At 41.5% G+C, this 18,873-nt stretch overlaps 2 protein-coding genes across 2 annotated transcripts; one reads left to right on the forward strand and one right to left on the reverse strand.

The window, feature by feature from the left end:
* Positions 1 to 1,058: 1,058 nt before the first annotated feature.
* On the reverse strand, positions 1,059 to 11,454 carry utp4 (UTP4 small subunit processome component). Its single transcript, XM_008304469.1, has 17 exons — positions 11,376 to 11,454; positions 10,526 to 10,685; positions 8,916 to 9,104; positions 8,728 to 8,812; positions 8,554 to 8,643; positions 7,974 to 8,185; positions 7,716 to 7,887; positions 7,303 to 7,394; positions 6,623 to 6,719; positions 5,992 to 6,056; positions 5,291 to 5,413; positions 5,056 to 5,212; positions 4,012 to 4,118; positions 3,767 to 3,862; positions 3,492 to 3,677; positions 2,005 to 2,115; positions 1,059 to 1,247 (listed from the first exon to the last, which is right to left on the reverse strand). Exons 2-17 carry the CDS (start codon positions 10,682 to 10,684, stop codon positions 1,131 to 1,133), a joined length of 2,058 nt encoding a protein of 685 aa, XP_008302691.1. The 5' UTR covers position 10,685; positions 11,376 to 11,454; the 3' UTR covers positions 1,059 to 1,130.
* A 109-nt stretch (positions 11,455 to 11,563) lies between these two features.
* On the forward strand, positions 11,564 to 13,526 carry chtf8 (CTF8, chromosome transmission fidelity factor 8 homolog (S. cerevisiae)). Its single transcript, XM_008304470.1, has 3 exons — positions 11,564 to 11,679; positions 12,773 to 12,896; positions 12,978 to 13,526. The coding sequence occupies exons 1-3, from the start codon at positions 11,660 to 11,662 to the stop codon at positions 13,224 to 13,226; spliced, it is 393 nt and encodes a 130-aa protein (XP_008302692.1). The 5' UTR covers positions 11,564 to 11,659; the 3' UTR covers positions 13,227 to 13,526.
* Positions 13,527 to 18,873: the final 5,347 nt, after the last annotated feature.

Raw genomic sequence — 18,873 nt, forward strand, 5'->3', positions numbered from 1 at the left:
AAAAAAGTCATACTATAGCATGTCGTTTTTGTCAAAAAAGGTCACGCTTCAGAATATCCTGAAAACGCATCAGGATGTAGTATATAGTGAATATACTTCAATGCACCGTTAGTGCTCGGACCCTAATAATAATTCATAATCATTGTGGAAACTGATCAATTATAAGCTTAATATTAGTATTAATAGTGATTTCCACGAACAATAAATGTAATTTTTAATTTTTTTAAGGGCAAGTTTTTATTTCGGTCTATAATCTGAATGAAGGCTTTTATTACAAATCACTCAAACCTGAATTTCTAGGATTTTTTAATCCTTAAAACATGAAGAAAATGGTTTTGTTTTGTATTTTCTGATTTATTGAGTGGTTTAAAAAAAAACAAACTAATATCCCCTCTGATGTATTAGAATTAAAACTCTTTAAACAAACAAAATGAAAGAAGAAATTTGAAGCTGGATTTATCAGATGTTCACATTTCTGTTGCTGAAATTAAAGCAAATTGGTGCGTAGTTAACTTAATTACGCCTCATTTGAATGTTTAAACGTTACATTTAGTTCAGTGTTATTCTCAGTAATCAGCTTTGAGTTTTATTTTAATGTCTGTCAGTTAAATCGTGGTTTCCAGTAAACATAAGTGATTTAATCAGTGTTCTTAAATGTGTTTCTTCTTCATACAGAGATCCAGAAATCTTAAATCTCACCAGCTTTTCAGTTTTATTTCTGTTTGTGTTTTTGCAGAGCGGTTACAGAACGTTTTATTCCTCAGAACATGGAGAAAACTGATTTGTTTTCTGATTTTTTTGGACAGAAATGTGTTATTTGAAGTGATGAAATGAGACGTCTCCTCTGCAGATTCCTAAAACCTTTGATTCTAAAATGTCAGTGACATAAAAACAGACGTTCTGAGGCAGGCTTCGTCCAACATTCAGGTTTCTGTTGTGGAAAATGATGCATTTTTGTGCAATTTTAAACCATTATTTATTGTATTATGGTGATAATAAGTAAACATTCGTCACCTCTAGTTTCTCCTCTAAAGTAAAAAAAACAAACAGAATCGATCCAACAGTAAATATTCTATTTATTTCTTTATCAAAACACGTGGTACAAAGCGAAGGTCCGTCTTCAGGGTCGTTTATGTGGCGAACTTCTTCTGGCGGACCGGCGCAGGCAGCTGGGCCATGACGTCCAGCAGGGGGCGCTCCACCACGGCCAGGGAGAGGTCGTCCAGCAGAGCCACGCTCAGGACGTTCTGAGGGACGAGATACCAGCAGGTCAACACACAAGCTCAGGGTGTCACAGGTTAAAGGCAACGCTACCAACACCGAGGAAACAGACGCAAACATCTGAATACAAAAAGTTCTCTCTCATTATTCTGGCGTTTAGCAAATTCAGAGCTGCCTGTTTATTATCAAACCCTCGGTCCAGGATGGAACTATGACCACATCCGGGATGTTCCAATAAGCGGGCTTCAAGGCTGAAGATCAAGACATGTTGATTCAAACGGAGCTTTATGGTGTTGCTTCAGTGTCGTCGGTAGGAAAAGCCGCCCCGTCGATAAAAGTTACTTCTTTCAATCAGAGGGTTACAGAGGATTAACTGATCCGGATTAACCAGCCGAGCAGTTCAGTTCTGGGTGACGACATGCGGTTCTCTTTGATGTGATTAACGTCAGACGACGTGTGAACAACTCGGCGATCGGATCTCACGTGAGCACGTCACTAACAAACAAACACGCTGCTGACTGAGGCGTGATGATGAGCTGACACGCATGACCAACGCTCGGCCCACGAGACGCAACCATCAGCCGACCGCGACTTCAAACAGACAAAAGTTACTCCTGGAATCAATTTAGGGGAATTTCGTCATGACAAAAACCAGGATCAAGACATTATTCTGTGATGATGAACAGGCTGGTTTAACTGTAGGGAATGATTCAGGACTTTGATGTCAATGATCATAAACAGGATGTTCTATGAAGCGGTGGCATTACGTGGGCAGCACCGTACCTGGAAGTTCTTGCAGATCTTGAAGGCGTGGCTCTGCCGGGCTCTCTCCGGACCGGGGAGACTCCTCAGCACCGTCTGGTTGAGGAGCAACGTCCTGGACTCGGGGAGCGGCTGCAGAGGCCAGAAAACAGTGAGTTTAACCACATTTATGCATGAATTTGTTCTTTAATGTGAGCAGATCGTAGTTAATCCGACTTTAAGCAGCGACACACAGACCGTCAGAATGTTCTGGTCCAAACTGAATGCTTCGTATTTTATCTGAACTTTAAGATTTCTGCTGTGAGCTCATTAATTAAGCCTGAATCAAGTCAGGATTTAAAATAACACAACCAGCAAATCAGAAAGGCTGCAGTGTAGCACAAACTATGTTTAGTTTGTCTGTGAGTGCTTTTAAAACATGAAACTAAAGGAAGACGCTGATAATTCACCTACCATTTAGGATCATTTTTATCTTTAGTTTCTCACCTTTGCATTAGAACGTAGTGAAGCTGAAGCCTGACTAACAGATGATCTGATCTACTTGTTCGACATTTCAGATTCTGAATCAAAGACATGATGAGAAATAAGCGTTAAAAATCCAGGTTTTTATCTTTAATAGCTCCTCAGATGTTCAAACAGCCTCAATGTGTGAACAGAAAGAGCTGAAAGTGGGTCGACGGGTGATTTTTAAATAATGTTCATCTGGGAAAGTCGTCCGTACATGAAGGTAAAACTTGACAGATTTCACGTTAAACATCCAGAATTTATATTTAAAAGGTTTCACACAAACCAGAGACGGTCGATCAGAAGGAAGCTGATGATGTTAGATGGAAAACAACCGATATGCTGCTAATTTAATCAGAATATCTGTCAGAAAAATCAGGATTTGATCAAATTTGATAACATTTGATAATTTCCCCAAATCGTTTAAGGTTGGTCATCTGTTCAAACATCAACTGTTTGTTTTATTTTTTTTGTTTTGTTTGTTTAATGATGTTGTTTTTTAAAATTATTTGTTGAAATACCTTTAAGAAACAAAAACAAACCAACTCTCTACCTGAACAAGTCTTTCCTGCTCCTTTCCCTCCTGCACCGTACGTTTATTTTATTATGTGTAAATTGATTGTTTTTAAATTGTGTTTAGAAATACAGAGAAACTGATGGCACACATTTACAGGTTCAACAGATTTAATGTTCTATTTTCCTCATACGGTTCATCGCTGCAGCACGTTTTCTGTTAAAACGAGGAGCATCAGCAGAGTTATTCTTTTATTTATTTTAAGTTTTAGACCTTTTAGATTCCAGAAAGCAGCTTTTTAACACAAAAACTGCAGATTATAGACTCTCTAAATCCAAAAACTTAACTTTTTCCACCAGAGCTGTGAATATCTAATCAGTGCATTGAATAAAAACGTAAATACAATAATTATTTTTGTGTTGTCATATTGAAATATTGTGTTTCTCTGCACTTGTATGATCCCACACGTGGAGCTAAATGCGGTTCTCACCAGACTCTGGTCGATGATGCAGAACATGAAGGTGTCGTTGAGGAGGATGTGCGTCGGGTTTCTGGGGCTGAAGCCGACGCTGGTGACCGGCGTGTCCCTCTTCAGCCACACACTGTGCAGACCCTGCTTCTGCAGCTTGCGGCTCCACTCGGTGTACTCCTGCTGCAGCAGCGAGAACTCGAAGATCTGCAGCAGCAGCGAACGCCAACACGTTAACGATCTGCGGGTTAATAATGGGTAACAAGCTGCAACAGGAGGGTCTGGACGACGCTTACCTGCTGGTCGGCGTGAACGGAGACGAGGCGGCTGGAGGTCGGGTGGATGGCGATGGCCGTGGGACACGAGCTGTGCACCGGGACCGCACAGTGGAGCTGCAAACAGCAAACAGAGGCGTCTGAGTCGATCTGTAAACGCTGATCTGGGTCCAATTTGTTTGAAAATAATCCGCTTTGTCAATGCAGAGGTTTACTGAGTCTTTATGTAAGGAGAGAAAATGAAGCTGCAATAAAGCCGGACCGACCTTCATCTTCTGCAGGTTGTAGACGTGGATCTGACAGTCGGTGTTGGCCGTAGCCAACCATCTACCGTCCTCGCTGGGAAACAGCAGGTGGACCGGCTGTCTGGAGCCTGAACGAGACAGAAAACCCACAGGAAGCAGTGAAATGGTGTCAAACAGAAAGCTGCAGGGTTCTGGGTTTAGTTTAGTGTCATGATGTTTGGGTTTACTGCAGTGTTTAGAAGTTCTGATGATTTGATCCATTAAAAACACAAAGATGCTCCATTAGCTCGGTGTGTTGTAGTGCACTACTTCAACCACTAGAGGGCAGACTGAAGCAGAAAACACTGGACATGATGATGATCTGTAACGTTTAAAGTGACGTTATCTCCTTTTTCAGGCTCAAAACATCATCAAACGTTTAGTCTAAAGCTCATAAAGTTCACATTTTGGGCAGTTTTATGTTCAAACAGTTTGGTTTTATCCATCTGAAATCTTCAGGATGCTTCTCATCGACCAGCTTGAAAGTTATTTAAATATAAACTGTTGATATTCGATAAGTTTTAGCTCCATATGTCAAATACTCGCTGAGATATTTTTGTTGAACAGTTGATGAAGTGGAACATTTTTGTAAATTAGCACATTTTTAATTCTCTGATTGTAAAAACCTGATTTAAAAGACGTTTTATCTTAGAAACCAGGGAAACTGATCACATGTAAAGTTAGAACTGTGATATTTTAGATTGTTTAATTAATGACATGATGAGAAATAACAAGTTTTATCTTTAACATTTGTTCAGATGTTGTCGTTCAAACATCCTCAAATTTAAACGTGAGAGAAAACCTGCTGAAATCGGATTTTTACTAAACTTTATCCTGAAAAATGTTTAACATATGAAGCTAAAATTTAACAGACATCTTTATAAATATCTATATTTTATGCTATAAACGTTTCAGACAGATCAGAGACGGCTGAGCAGATTCTTGCGCTGCGACCACCAGCTGACTTTCTGTGTTAACAAAAGCAAACAGCTGCTCGTCACTGACCGCTGATGGACCCGGACTCACCGGACTTGTGTCGGAGGGTTTGCAGGTATTTACACTCCAGCTGGTTCAGAGCGACGACGACGACAGACGACTGGCTGGAAGCGGCGAACAGTCTGGAGGAATCGGCGGAGAAGCAGAGCTGGTGAACCGACTGGAGCTCTCTGGGCAGTTTGGACACCTGGAGGGAGGAAGAAGAATCCTGATGAATAGGAAACGTTCAGACGGATCGGTGAGCGATGATCTGCTGAGGACGGACCTTGGTGATGCTGACGCTGTTGTTGCTGTACTGCAGCTTGTAGAGTCGGACGCTGGAGACGGTGGAATAAACCAACCAGCCTCCACACGGAGACACGGCGCTGCAGCAGATGTGATCTTCTCCCTGCAGGACGAGTTTCATCAATGATTCAGTTAAACTGGTCGACAAAAACTAGTCAGCCACCACCACCGTGGGGGATATTCAGGATGTTCGTCATTAATTGGGACCGAATGTCTGGAGATCTGAAATTGCTATTCGGACCAGCCCTACTGTTCAGAAAAAAGCATTTACGTATTTGTGTATGTTGCCGGTACGTATTTAATTAAAAGTTAAAAATCTTTCTGTGTAAATATCTCATGTTCCAACGTGGACACCTGCAGCTTAGAGACCAGTGCGTCCTGTATATGCACACATTTGTTTTCTTTTAGTGGGTGGAGCTTATATTCAGGAGCCTCAATAGTCTGGAAACTATGGTATTAAAAAAATAACACTCCAATGTTTTTCTGATGAATTAACAGTTGGTCACGATGCCGTCTGTGTCGTTTTCTTTCTGTGCAGGATTTAATAAAGTCACAACAAGCCGATGTCGAAGATTCAGAGCGAGACCAGACCCCACGTTAGTGACCGATCACATCACGCAGACTGAAGTTCTACGGACGGATCGTTGGGCTTCTTTTCATTTCTCTACGGCATCAACACACCTTCCTCTTCAGCTGCAGCAGCTTCTCTGGTTTCCTCTTCAAAGGCAAACTGTCGCCAGGCTTCCCTGTTAACACACGTTTAATATCAGCTGAAGGCACAATTAAAGGTCACATTTATTTACATGCACAAAGAAGAGCACTTAAATTATCTGAGCTGCACCATCAACAAAACAAGCTGGAGCCCAAATATCATTTAATGAATGTCAATAATGCTTTAATGTCTAGAATGTGACAAACTGTATGTGAGAGGAAAATCTGTCAGAAGTATTTGCTTCAATAAGGATTGTTCCACATCTTCACATCTGTCAGCAGCACAAACGACAAATGACAGATAACTCCGTCTTCACAAACCTTCAGAAGACCCACTTCTCCATCGTCTACCTGAGACAACATTAAATTAAACTTAAGTCATCTCTATTTTTGTCGTTTCTACTGAGTCACATCTACTCAGCTTCAGTTTATTATTATCTCAAGCGAACAACAAAAGAAGTTCTCTGAAAATCTACAAACATGGAGTTCTCTGTTTTGCAAATGAACTCTTCTTCCGTTTTCCTGCTTGTTGAACCATCCTGTAGTCTTTCTTGTTCTGTTTTACATCTCAGAGTCAGACTGTGGTGTTTTTTTTCCTCACCGTTCCCGTCGCTCTCTCCGAGCCTCCAAAGCTCCAAATGATCAGGAAACTGGAAGAGCAGCAGTCCGGCTTTCTTCGCACAGCTGACGAGGTTTCTCTACACGAGGACGGGCAGAGGAAGTCGTTTTTATTACACTTGATTATCAAAAGCCTGTTTTTGCATGAACATTAAAAGATTAAAACAGAAACACACAAGAAACTAGTTTGTTAATGAACGTTCTCGCCTACAAAAGCATCAGATAAGTATTAATGCTATTATTTATTAATCATCCTGTATTGTTGTGGTGGTAACACAGTAGTAAGATAGAATTAATTTAAAATCACAAAACACTCTAATCAACCTAATTACAGAGCAAAAATAAACTCATCTTAAATAAAACATTTAAGGAACACAAACTGAAGCAATGAAAATTAGAAATCATTTTAGATATTTTCTGTCATCAATACTAAAAAAATAGAACAAACTCCTTCCAAGAATCATGTTCAAGCCTTCATGTGTGATTTTTAACAGACTGCATCAGAACAATAGTGCAAAATTGATCCGGTTATAGTTTTATTATTTTCTTGTTTTGGAGAAAAGAAAAAAAAAATATCAAAGATGCTCTTCTATATAATACACGATATATACTAGATGCTCTTGTGACTCGTGACGGGTTTTGTTCTGCTCGTTCTCTACTCACATGAGGAAACGCGATCTTGCGCTGCGCCGCCTCCTGTGTGTTCTTCTCCACTTTGTCCAGCAGGGGGCGCACTGACAGCTGGGTGTCCATACCTGCAGGGAAACGATGAACATCCCATCATGTGACTTTATAGTTTATATGTGAACACACAAACAGGATGCCACGGTGGTGATAAACAGCCTGATGTCTATATGTGGTGATGGACTAAAAAGAGACGTAGAAACCAAACCTGCTATTGTACCAGTTTAAGGTTTAAAAAAGCTTTATTATAAAACTAGGAGCACTTTTATTCATCACACAGAGGGATGGCAGACAGCATTTGTTGTTTTTTGTAGATTTAGCGTCTTGATCATCCTCCTGTGTTTGGCTTAAGGAACACATTTATGAATAAACAGATTATCTCTAACACTGACCTCCAGAAACCACGGCGGTGTCGGTCAGAACCAGCGCCCTCACGTCATGCGAGTGGCTCTTAAAGGTCCTGGTTCTGACCCACTCGGGGTCCTGTCGGTCCACAGTGGAGGAGAGGAACTGGAACTGGACGACGGTTCCCTCCGACGTCCCGGCGATCAAACTGCTCTCATCCTGTCAAAACATCCACAAACATCAGCGGCTCTGCGGGGACGCGACCGACAACCGGCTCCTGGAACTTCCCGTCCGCTGACTCTCACCTGCGACACCGACAGCGCCAGAACGTCCCACTTGGTGACCAGGTGGGTTCGGACCAGAGTCCCCATGGACCCGTCCCAGATCTGCACCTTCCCCGCCGAGTCGCCACTGACGATGGTGTTGTCGGACAGGAAGGCGACGCTCCAGACCACCACCTCCCGGGTTTTGGACGTCCCCACTCCTCTCTCCACCAGCAGCCGGTGGGTCGCTCGGCCTGCCGGCAGGAAACCAGAGAGTCAGGATCAGTTAGTGGAATCAGGAAACCGTGAGCGAATTCTAAAGCTTCTCTACAAAATCATCATTCAAACTGAACCATCATCCCGCTGCCTTGTTCCTTCTTTATTCATTAACAGACTGTTACTACAGACAGTGAACGCACCACAGACTGTTACTACAGACAGTGAACGCACCACAGACTGTTACTACAGACAGTGAACACACCACACATGTTAAAGCACCTTCAGCTGCATAAATTCCATTAAAGTTGCTCTACAAGTGAAGTCCTAATAAAGAAAACAGGAACCAGTTCTTCTGATGTTTGAGTGTTTTAACTCGTGTTTGGTTCGGTGCAGGTGGACTTACCGGTCTCTGTGTCAAAGATTTTGATCATGTCCATCATTCCAGCAGCGATCTGTGCACCAGAGGGATGCCAGCACAGAGATATGATGCGACCTAGAAACACAATAAAAAACAATCAAACAGCTGCGGGAATCAACCGTTGCTAAATGTGAGTTAGAAAACAAAGCGTCCTCTCACTTTTCTGCCTGTCGAGGTTTCTTTGGAACTGAATCTTCTCCTTCAGGATCTCAAACAGCTTCACTGTTCCGTCCTCACAGCCCACCTGACAAGCAATACATTTATTTAATCCACAGCTGAAGGCTCTCCTCTAATTCCAACCCAGGAATCCTATTTATAAATACAAGATCCACGAGGTCCCGACTCACCGCCAGATGAGTCCCCTGGCTGTTGCAGCTGATGGTCCAGATCGGTCCTCCGTAGGCCTCCACAATGTACTGAGGCCTCAGGTTCTCCAGGTCGTACTCTGTGATCTCACCGTTCAAACCGGCGCTAAACAGACGCTGACCGACCCAACACAGAGCCTCCACAGCTCTGCCGTCCCGACCGGGGATCACCTGAGAGACAGAATCAGGACAGATCTGGAGGTTAGCTCCTCCATGACTGACATTAGTGGGTCAGTGAGGTACGGTGAGCTTAAAGTCAGAGTTGTCTGAATCACAAAAGTCTTTAACCTGCTAGATCACCATGGTAACTGATGCTGCACAGCTAGCTCTCTACGGTAACTGATGCTGCACAGCTAGATCACCATGGTAACTGATGCTGCACAGCTAGATCACCATGGTAACTGATGCTGCACAGCTAGATCACCATGGTAACTGATGCTGCACAGCTAGATCACCATGGTAACTGATGCTGCACAGCTAACCTGCTCTGGAGGAGATTGTGGGCAGACTTCAGGATTGTAATTGGCTGTACGAAATGTCTCACTTTAAACCAGTTCTTTTTCTGATGATTCTGAGTGACACAGATTAATCGGGGCTCCAACGTGCATCAAATTGATTGGTCGCACCAGAGCTCCTGACATTTAACAGGTCTGTCTTTCCATCCATGGGGCGGCTACCCAGCTACATTAAATCACTGTGCCTTCTGGGATTGTGAAATTGAATTTCCCTTCTGGGATGAATAAAGTATTTTTCATTTCATTCATTTCATTTCTTTCAACGAATGTTTTGTCACACATTAGCCTGAGCTGCTGCACTACATTAACTAATTAGGGGCTAGAGGCTTCGTTGTGCACAGCCAGCTTAGTATCTACCAGTGCATGTGAGGAGTTCAGGGCACATCAGTAAATTATAGTGATTAGAAAACAGCTTCTTTGGGCCCCCCTATAGCTCACCTGGTGGAGCGGGCGGCCCATGAACAGGGGCTGTAGTTCCCCGATGCAGCGGTCGTGAGTTCGAATCCCGCTCACGACCCTTTGCTGCGGGTCTGTCCCCATTCTTCTCCCCCCTTTCCTGTCTCCCTCTACTGCACTAAATAAAGGCAAAAAAGCCAAAGAAAACAGCTTCTTTCATTACTAAAAGTCTCTGTATACACTTTGGTCACACCGCTCCACCGTACACTGCATGTAAATTATTTTCTTGTGGAAAACATTGAGATATGGCGAAACAGCAAGTTTATGCTTAAGTTTATTTATTGCAGAGAATGCAGCCAAATGCTCGGCTGGAGACAGAGACTTTGGTGTTGGAGCGTCATCGCTTTGAACTAAAAGAAAAAACCACAATATCTCCAAGAGTCTAGTCCTGTCTGAGTTTCAGCACCAGGAAACAACAAACCGAAGAAGCAAGGAGTCAGAAATCACATTAACCACAGCTTAACAAACAGCCAAAGACAAGCTGCCTTTGACTAACTTAGTCCTGGATCATCCTCTAGGAAAAGAACTAAACATTTACTTGCTCCTTAATTCGTGTTTATAGCCATTTACATGTCAAAACGTGTATTATTCAGATAGTGGGTACACCGGTGCAGCTGTTACCTTCTCCTGGTAGTAGCTGTCAGTGAAGTTGAAGATCTCCACCGCTCCATCACTCCGGGCCACAGCCAGCCGCTCCGTCCGGTGGTTGAACGCCATGGCTCGGATGGCGCTGGGCATGTAGTCGAAGAAGCGAACACGGTGCACCTTGAACTCACCCATTCTTCACGATTAATGGGGGAGAAAAACACTGTTAGCTTATTATTGGTGGAAACCAGTTACACAATCTCAGTCTGCTCCCCTCACGTGTTAGCATGCATTCAGGTCCCAGAGCTAACCAGTGATTTTTATACAAGTACAGTGAACGGCGGTGTTTGTAAAGCTTGAAAGGTCGTTTAAAAGCAGTTGCCGTTACTCTTAGAGTATCTATAGAGTCTGGACAGACTCCTCTAGCAATCAGGATGAAAAACTATTCAGTCAGCTGAATGATAAAAGAGAAGTTTAATCTTTTTCCCGAGGTGCGACAGTTGGGTTCAGGCCATTTAGCGGGCGGTCCGCCATCTTTGTTTTGGTTCACAAACAGGGGCGCAACTTGAGAAACGACTTAAAAATCTTTCTTATTCTTTCATCGATTTTATATTTTTTCACCCGGATGGCTAAAGAAGCCTTAGCGGGTTACGGAAATAAATTCAGAACTTATATCAGCCTTTTTAAAGACTTGTTCTGCCCTTTAAATCTCCCCACTTCTACAAACACCAATGCTTAGCTCTGCGACCAGAATGCATGCTAACGCATGAGTCGCACAAACAAACTGAAGCTACAGGTCCGACAGCGACGCGTAACACGTCACAGTTCAACAACAACAATTCGCTTAAGTTCAGCGGTGTTTCCGTAAATACTAAACATAAATTACCTGCTTTTTGTCCTCACAGTCACTAAACTTTCCTCTAAATTATCGCCACACGCTTGAAAACATCGCCAGCCACGTTGATGACCTCTGAGCCGGAAATGAAACTGGCAGGTGGGAGCGGAAGTACGTCATGACGCTGTGAGCACGTACAGCGCGCGGGAAACGATACCGGAATATAAACAGAGTGAAGCTGCTGCGTTTGGATGTAATTTAATGTAAATGTGCTGATTATTTATGGTTTTATTGTTGTTTTTGTAGCACAAAAGTGTTTCTCATCTGACGGGACGATGGTTCAAATAGTTGTAAGGTAAGAAAAGTGAACGAACTTTACTTTATCTGCCATTTTACTGGGAGTAAATGTGTATTTTTATCAGACAGTTGAGGTAATAATGGTTGGAACATGTCCTCAGAGTCATTAAAAAACTCTTCATAAAAAAGTACAGTGAAGAAGTTGTAATAAGAGAATAAAAAAAATAAAATCATGAGGACAAAACAATTTGTTTCTACCGGGAGGGATCGGTATGTAAAAGCTAAAATATTACTTATTAAGTAAACTGTGAATGAAAAGTGGCACAAGCCGACCTGTAAAGTAGCACACGATGATTATTAAACGTTATTAATATTGTGAGTTATGTCTATGTTTGTCTGTGCTGGCAGTGTAAATGTTGGACGCTGACAGTGGAGTTTGATGTGTAGAAACCTGTCCTGCAGTTTAACTTAAGATAAAAATATAATATAGCACATATGTAATACAATAAATATTATTGTCAACAGTATTACATGTGTAATTATAAAAACAGTAGTTCTAAAAGGTTTTCTATTACGTGTTTATTACAAAAAAAATAAAAATAAAATTCGTAAATGGACCTTTAAAGTAGTTGTATTTGTAATTTTCTACTGCTTTGTTTTAGGAATAATTAATTATATTACTCTGCATTATTGTGATTATGGCTACAGGTGATTTTTTGGTAGTTTTACAGGTTGTTTTTATGACGTACTTTTAGCAAAAACTGTCCCAAAAATATGTCAAATTCATAAATTGACCTTACAGTGATTATATTTGTACTTTTCTGCTGGTTTGTTTTACAAATATTCAATTATATGACTTGGAATTATTGTTATTAAGGTTGCAGGTATCGATTTATTCATTGTAAGTCATTTGCATAGTGGTTTGGTCAGTGCAGCTTGGGACAATAGTAAGAAAACATGTATAAAAATGTCTGGGAAAGACTACGACAAATATAGTACTAATGCTCTAAATGTCTATGAATTCTTCTAAATGCTGGTTTCACTGATATCCTTTCTACTTCGGACACTTAGATCATGTAACGGGTGTTGAGTTGTTGTCTTGTTGTATGACGACCTGCTGTCCTGATGCCGGTGTGTCTGTGGTCGTGCAGAGGCAGCGTGGACGGCAGCAGCCCTCCAGAGTGGCTGATGGTGGAGCTGCAGGGAGAGATGGTGTCCAGACACAACTCTGGTCTGGCAGGAAACGTGATGGGAGACCTGCTCTACACTAACGAGGTACACAACACAGTAAGAAAAAAACGAGGAATGTGCTCAGGTTCATCTTTACTCAGCTGCTGTCCCTCCTCTGTCCATCAGGGGGTGCCAGTGCTCATCATAGGACATCACATTCTCTACGGGAAGCAGGTCAAACTGGAGAAACCCTTCGCCGTCCTCACCAAACACCCGGGCCATTCTCAGGACATTAATGATGAGGATGTAGCCATGGAAACGGACCAGCAAGGCCCCGCCTCCACGTCTTACTCTGTGTCGGCGCTCATCAAACGGAAGCTGATCTTTAAGACTCGACCCAAACCCATCATCACCAATGTGCCCAAGAAGGTGTAGCGGGACTTCCTGTCCACAAAGGACAACAACAAAGATGGCGGCGGTGGCGCTGTGGGAGAGTCTGAGGTTCTCAGGATGACAGCAAACAGGAGAAGGCGACATCAGTTCTTCAACCTTCAACGCTTTTCTTTACTGATTGTAACTGTGGTTCGTCCAACTCATGTGTTCAATATTTATAATAAACCGATAACTTCCACATACTTACAGTCTGAGTGTGAGATTGTACACAACAAGGCGTACAGTCGAGGTTCAGGGACAGTTTAACACTCTGCAAATCAATAAATGTATCAGAACCTCAAACCTAAGTTGCCTGATAATCCATCCATCATCTATACATCGCTTAATCCTCACTAGGGTGGTGTAGGGCTGGAGTCTATCCCAGCTGACTCAGGGTGAAGGCAGGTTCACCTGGACAGGTAACCAGTCTATCACAGGGCTACACTTACAGACAGACAACCAAGCACACTCGCATTCACACCTATGGACAATTTACAATCACCAATTAACCTCAGCATGTTTTTGGACTGTGGGAGGAAGCTGGAGAACCCGGAGAGAACCCACGCTGCACGGGGAGAACATGGAGACTCCACGCAGAAAAATCCCGGGTGTCCTCACCGGGACATGAACTGGCGACCTTCTTGCTGTGAGGCGATGATGCTAACCGCCGATCCATCTTGCAGCCCTGATAATGTTTTATTAAAATTTTTGAGTTTACTTTTAAAGTAATTAGTGTTGGAGAAAAGTTTTCCAGATTTCTTTTTATTTTAGTCTGTTTGTGTTTTTGTTCTTTTATAGCAGCGATATTCTGTCAATCATCAGCTACTATCTTTACCAAACTATTATTAACCATTTATGTTTCAATAACTATTTTAATCAAAGCTGTTACTTTTAAATATTTAAACAGTTTATTGAAGACTTTGAGCCAGTTTTTAAATGTTGTATTAATTAACAGCTAACCATTTAATTTATTGCTTCTATTTGTTCTTCTTTTAAGCTGTTTCTTACTTTCACCTAACAATTAATTTTAAAATGTGCTTTTTTAGTTTTAGACATTATTTTTAGCGATAAGGTTGAACTATTGATTACTTTTAAATTACTTTTAGCCAACTATTATTGTTAGCTCACTGTTACTTTCAGCTAATTATTTATTACTTTTGTTAACACTTTTAGCTAAATAATTATTATCTTTAGCTAACTATTACTTTTGGTTAACTACTTACTACTTTTATCTATTGAATCCATTTGATTGAGCTGCTTTTAGCTAATTATTCCATTCTTTGAACGAACTGTTAATTGAATTTATCAATATATTCGTTGCTTTTGGCAAACTATTTAGTTCAACCTGTTACTTTTAGCCGACCATCTAAACCTTACTTTTAGCTCACTATTTTACATTTAATTGTTTTTTTGTTTTTGTTCTTTTAGCTATTTAGTACTATGAGTTGGATATTTAGACATTTTTTTAAGCTGAGTATTTATTTCTGGTTCAGTTCTACTTCAGTCATTGCAGATTTTGAAAAAAAAAATTCCATTTGTTTGTTTTGTTTTATCCATTTATTTATTTCTTTTATCTTATTTTCCCATATAACCCCATAAAACTGCATCACTTGCCGACTCACATTTTTAAAACTTATGAGCTCCAGTTGTTTTAATTTGGCTTCTTTTTTTGGCCACTAGGAAATGACAGAAGAATGTGAAATGAAATCAGTTTGACCTTCAGAAAGTAAAGGTTCTGCTCACAGCAATCATTTTTTTTGGACCACTAATGAGGATTTAAACTGGAAAAACCCTGCAGTATCAGCCTCCGTCAGATTGATCAGAGAAAGATGCAGATTTGGTCACAATATAAACATCGAGGCTGTGAAGAGTTGTCCGACACGCCGCCGGGATATTTACAGCATGTGTGTGTTTGACGAAGGCGTTTCCTCGCCGGTAAAAAGGCGTCCTGTTGGAGCTGAAGGAGCCGATTCATGGAGCTGCTGCGGAGCCTCAGACACACATGCGCTCAGATAGGCTTGTTTTTAAAGCTCATACTTTGTGGTTTGAGTCATTTTAATCAGTGACTTCACCGGTAAAGCTCTTCATCGGCGCTCGTGGCTGGAAATGAAACACTCCGAATACAGTCAAGTAACGTCTTTGTTCACCGCAAACCTGCAGGTCGTAAAAACGTCTGAAATGTAATGTAGAACATCCTGCTGTAAACAGGCAGCGTCTAATGGTGGCTGGAACCTTAGGGTGTCGGGAGAAAGCTGTAGCCAAAACATAACCATTATTATTAGATTCTTTAGTCTTTCATTGGTAGTGTTGGATCCAACTGTCCAATCAGAGCATCACGTCAAGAGCTTCAGTAGATTTCAGGGGGGATGCACAGGACATTTCTTCCTTCTACGACATAAACATGAAAAACTGCTAAAATGTTTTCCTTCACATAAATTGAGGCAGAAAAGGCACAGATTGGTGGATAAAAAATCACAATAATGCAGCAAATTAAGTGTATGATGCTCTGTCTAATGTTTTGTCTTCTGAAATCTTTACCCACGTTCACATCAAACATCAGAATGGAGAAAAACATTTTTAAATTTAGTCTTTTATTTCTTGTTTAAGTGTTTGTGAAGCTGCTGATCTCCTGGATTCATTTCCCCCCTGCACAGACATTGATAGCACCAGACTTCATTCAAAATATTCCTGATTTTGACTTTATTTAGTCCTCGTAGCAGCACAGACATGGTGCCAGACTCAATTCAGAATATTCCCAATTGTAGACTTGACTTTGTTCAGTTCCTGTTTGGCCGTACAGGCATCCATAGCACCTGGCTTCATTTAAAATATTTAAAATTTTAGACTTGACTTTATTTGGTCCTTATGCGGCTGCACAAACATCTGTGACACCAGACATCATTCAACATATTCCCAGTTCTAGACTTGACTTTCTTCAGTCCCTGTGGGGCTCCACAAACATCTACAGTACCTGACTTATTGAAAATATTATGAATTTTAGACTTAACCTTGTTTAGTCCTTTTACAACTTCACAAACATCTATAGCACCAGACTTCATTCAAAATATTCCCAATTTAATATCTGACTTTATTCAGCTCTTTCAGCTGCTTGCGTTCAGCCCAAACTTTTCTGTCATGCTCTGTTTTAGGAAAAGAAAATCCTGTTATGTGCACATGAATCTAATCAGTTTTCTAATAAAATTTCCATCATGTGCAAATCAAACCTGAGTCAAACAGAGACCTTACAAATTTTAACCAGAGAACCCAACAAATAAACCTCCCATTTAAAGGACACAGATGACTTGATCTTCGTAGTCTTTCTGGACCTCATTCTTTGCATCCTTATTTCCATCTTTTGAATCATGCAGTCCAGGTGATCTTCATTGTCCTTGTGGTCATCCTAGACCTCATCTTTGGCATCCTTACTTGCATTCTTTGAAGGGTGTGTTCTTGTTGTCTTCAACGTCTTCGTTGACCTCATCCATCGCATTCTTGCTTCTGTCCTTAGATGCATGTGGTCTATGTGGTCTTCGTAGTCTATGTGGTCTTTGTAGCATCCATAATCGTCATCCGCTGAAGGATGCAGTCCACATGTTCCACGTGGTCTCAAAGTCTTTGTTGTCTGAAGAATGCGGTCTACAAAGGCCGTGTAGACCTCATCCTTTGCATCCTTACTTGCATTCTTTGAAGGATACGGTCTTGCTGTCTTAAGCATGCAGTCTCCATGTTCCATGTGGTCTCAAAGTCTTTGTGGTCTGAAGGACGCGCTCTATATGGTCTTTGCTGACATCATCTATCACATTCTTGCTTCTATCCTTTGATGGATGTGGTCTACGTGGTCTTCGTTGTCTTTATTGTCTTTGCGGTATCCGTAGACATCATCCTTTGAAGGATACGGTTCACATATTCCACGTGGTCACAAAGTCTTTGTGGTCTGAAGGATGTGGTCTACAAAGGCCATGGAGTCCACATCCTTCGCATCCTTGCATTTGAAGCACTATGTAATCTTTGTATACTTCGTAGACCTCAGTCTTTGCATCCTTTGAAGGAAACTTAGTAGCCTTTGTGGTATTTGTAGACAACATCACTGGAAGGATGAAGTCTAGTCTTCTAAGTGGTCTTCGTAGTCTTCTCATTCTGAAGGATGCAGTCTACGTAGGTCATGTGGACGACACCCTTCGTTTGCTCACCTCCATCCTTGAAAGGTTGGATTCTCTGTCGTCAACATGGTTTTGATAGACTGAAATCTTTGAAAGATGCAGCTACGAATGGATGCGATTTGCAAAGGCCGCTAGGATTGTTAAATGAGACATTCTGGTCTTACGGAGAACTTCCTGTCATGGTCATTGGCTGTTCCCACCTTAACTTTTACATCATGAAGCACGATTTCTGTCGTCTCACCACCTCGATAGCAGTAAGGACACATTTTTACCATTTTTATTGTTAGCTTGTTGACTGAAGGAAAACCCAGCACTTTGATTTGAAAATGTGCCCCTCATCCACTGCTTCGTTTGGGTAGTCAGCACTAGTGCACAATGAATCTTGGGATATGTTGGACCACAAAGGATCCCGCTGTTGAAAAAGAAGGCAACACTCGAAATAGGACAACCTTGTCGCACCACTGTGATGTATTTTGTCTTCGAATGCAGCCGTTGAAGGATGTCGTACCTGAATTGAGACACAATCTATGAAGGTACTTCAAGAAGTTCTCGTCCCCACAAGGAAACAAGGGGGCGTAACGTCCATTTTGGGGCATAACGGTATACTCTAGATCCTTACAGTTTTTGTGACAGTGATGTAAGGCTTCATAGTAGACAGTTATGCCCCAAAATAGGAGTTACGTCCCTTGTTTCCAGGTCTGGAAATTCCTCTGATTCAACCAGGAAAGGTTGGAAAATATTGCTGGAACATCTGTAACTTCCTCTTTCCGGACTTGACTCCAGAATAATCTGGATATTATCTGGTTTCTGTTAAATCAAACACTTTTCCAAGAAATTCTACTTAAAGCAGACAGTGTCTAATTTACTAATCAGATGCTTCACAATCCCCATTATTGATTGACTTCCTTTAAAACAAGGTCGATTACAGCAGGAAAAAGACGACCTCGAGGTCAGTTGATTCATGAAATTGCATCGAAAATGTATTTCTTGCCGTGTGAACATACAACACAGTGAACAAAAGATCGAATCAGCGTAAGAGGAAAATGGGAAAACGTCCATGCAGTCATTTTAAATCATGAAGTCGCTCTCTATTGGGCATGAATGGGAGGATTGTGTCCAAAACAGTGAGCACTTTTTAACGGCCGAAGAAAAATTCCGGCATCCTGGAAACAGTCGGACATTAAGAAACAAGAGCTCTCGTAACCTCAGACACTCCGAGTCACCATCTGAACACATTTTCCTTTTAATGTATGTGTGAACGTATACAGCCAGCTCCACATAAAACAATATGAACATAAGTTATGCTGACGGCGCTCGGACAGACGAGGCTTTTTTGGGACGAACCTTAGCAGAAAATCTCTTTGGTGTTCAGTCTTTACGCTGCTGCTGATGGACGGAACAAACAAAGTTGAGAGAAGAGAGTCCGGCAGGAAAACGTCGCTGTTACATAAACGTAATTTGGCACCTTTACAGTAATACAAAAAGAATCT

Source organism: Stegastes partitus, unplaced genomic scaffold, assembly GCF_000690725.1.
Source record: "Stegastes partitus isolate 25-593 unplaced genomic scaffold, Stegastes_partitus-1.0.2 Scaffold2234, whole genome shotgun sequence".
Taxonomy (NCBI): Eukaryota; Metazoa; Chordata; class Actinopteri; family Pomacentridae; genus Stegastes; species Stegastes partitus.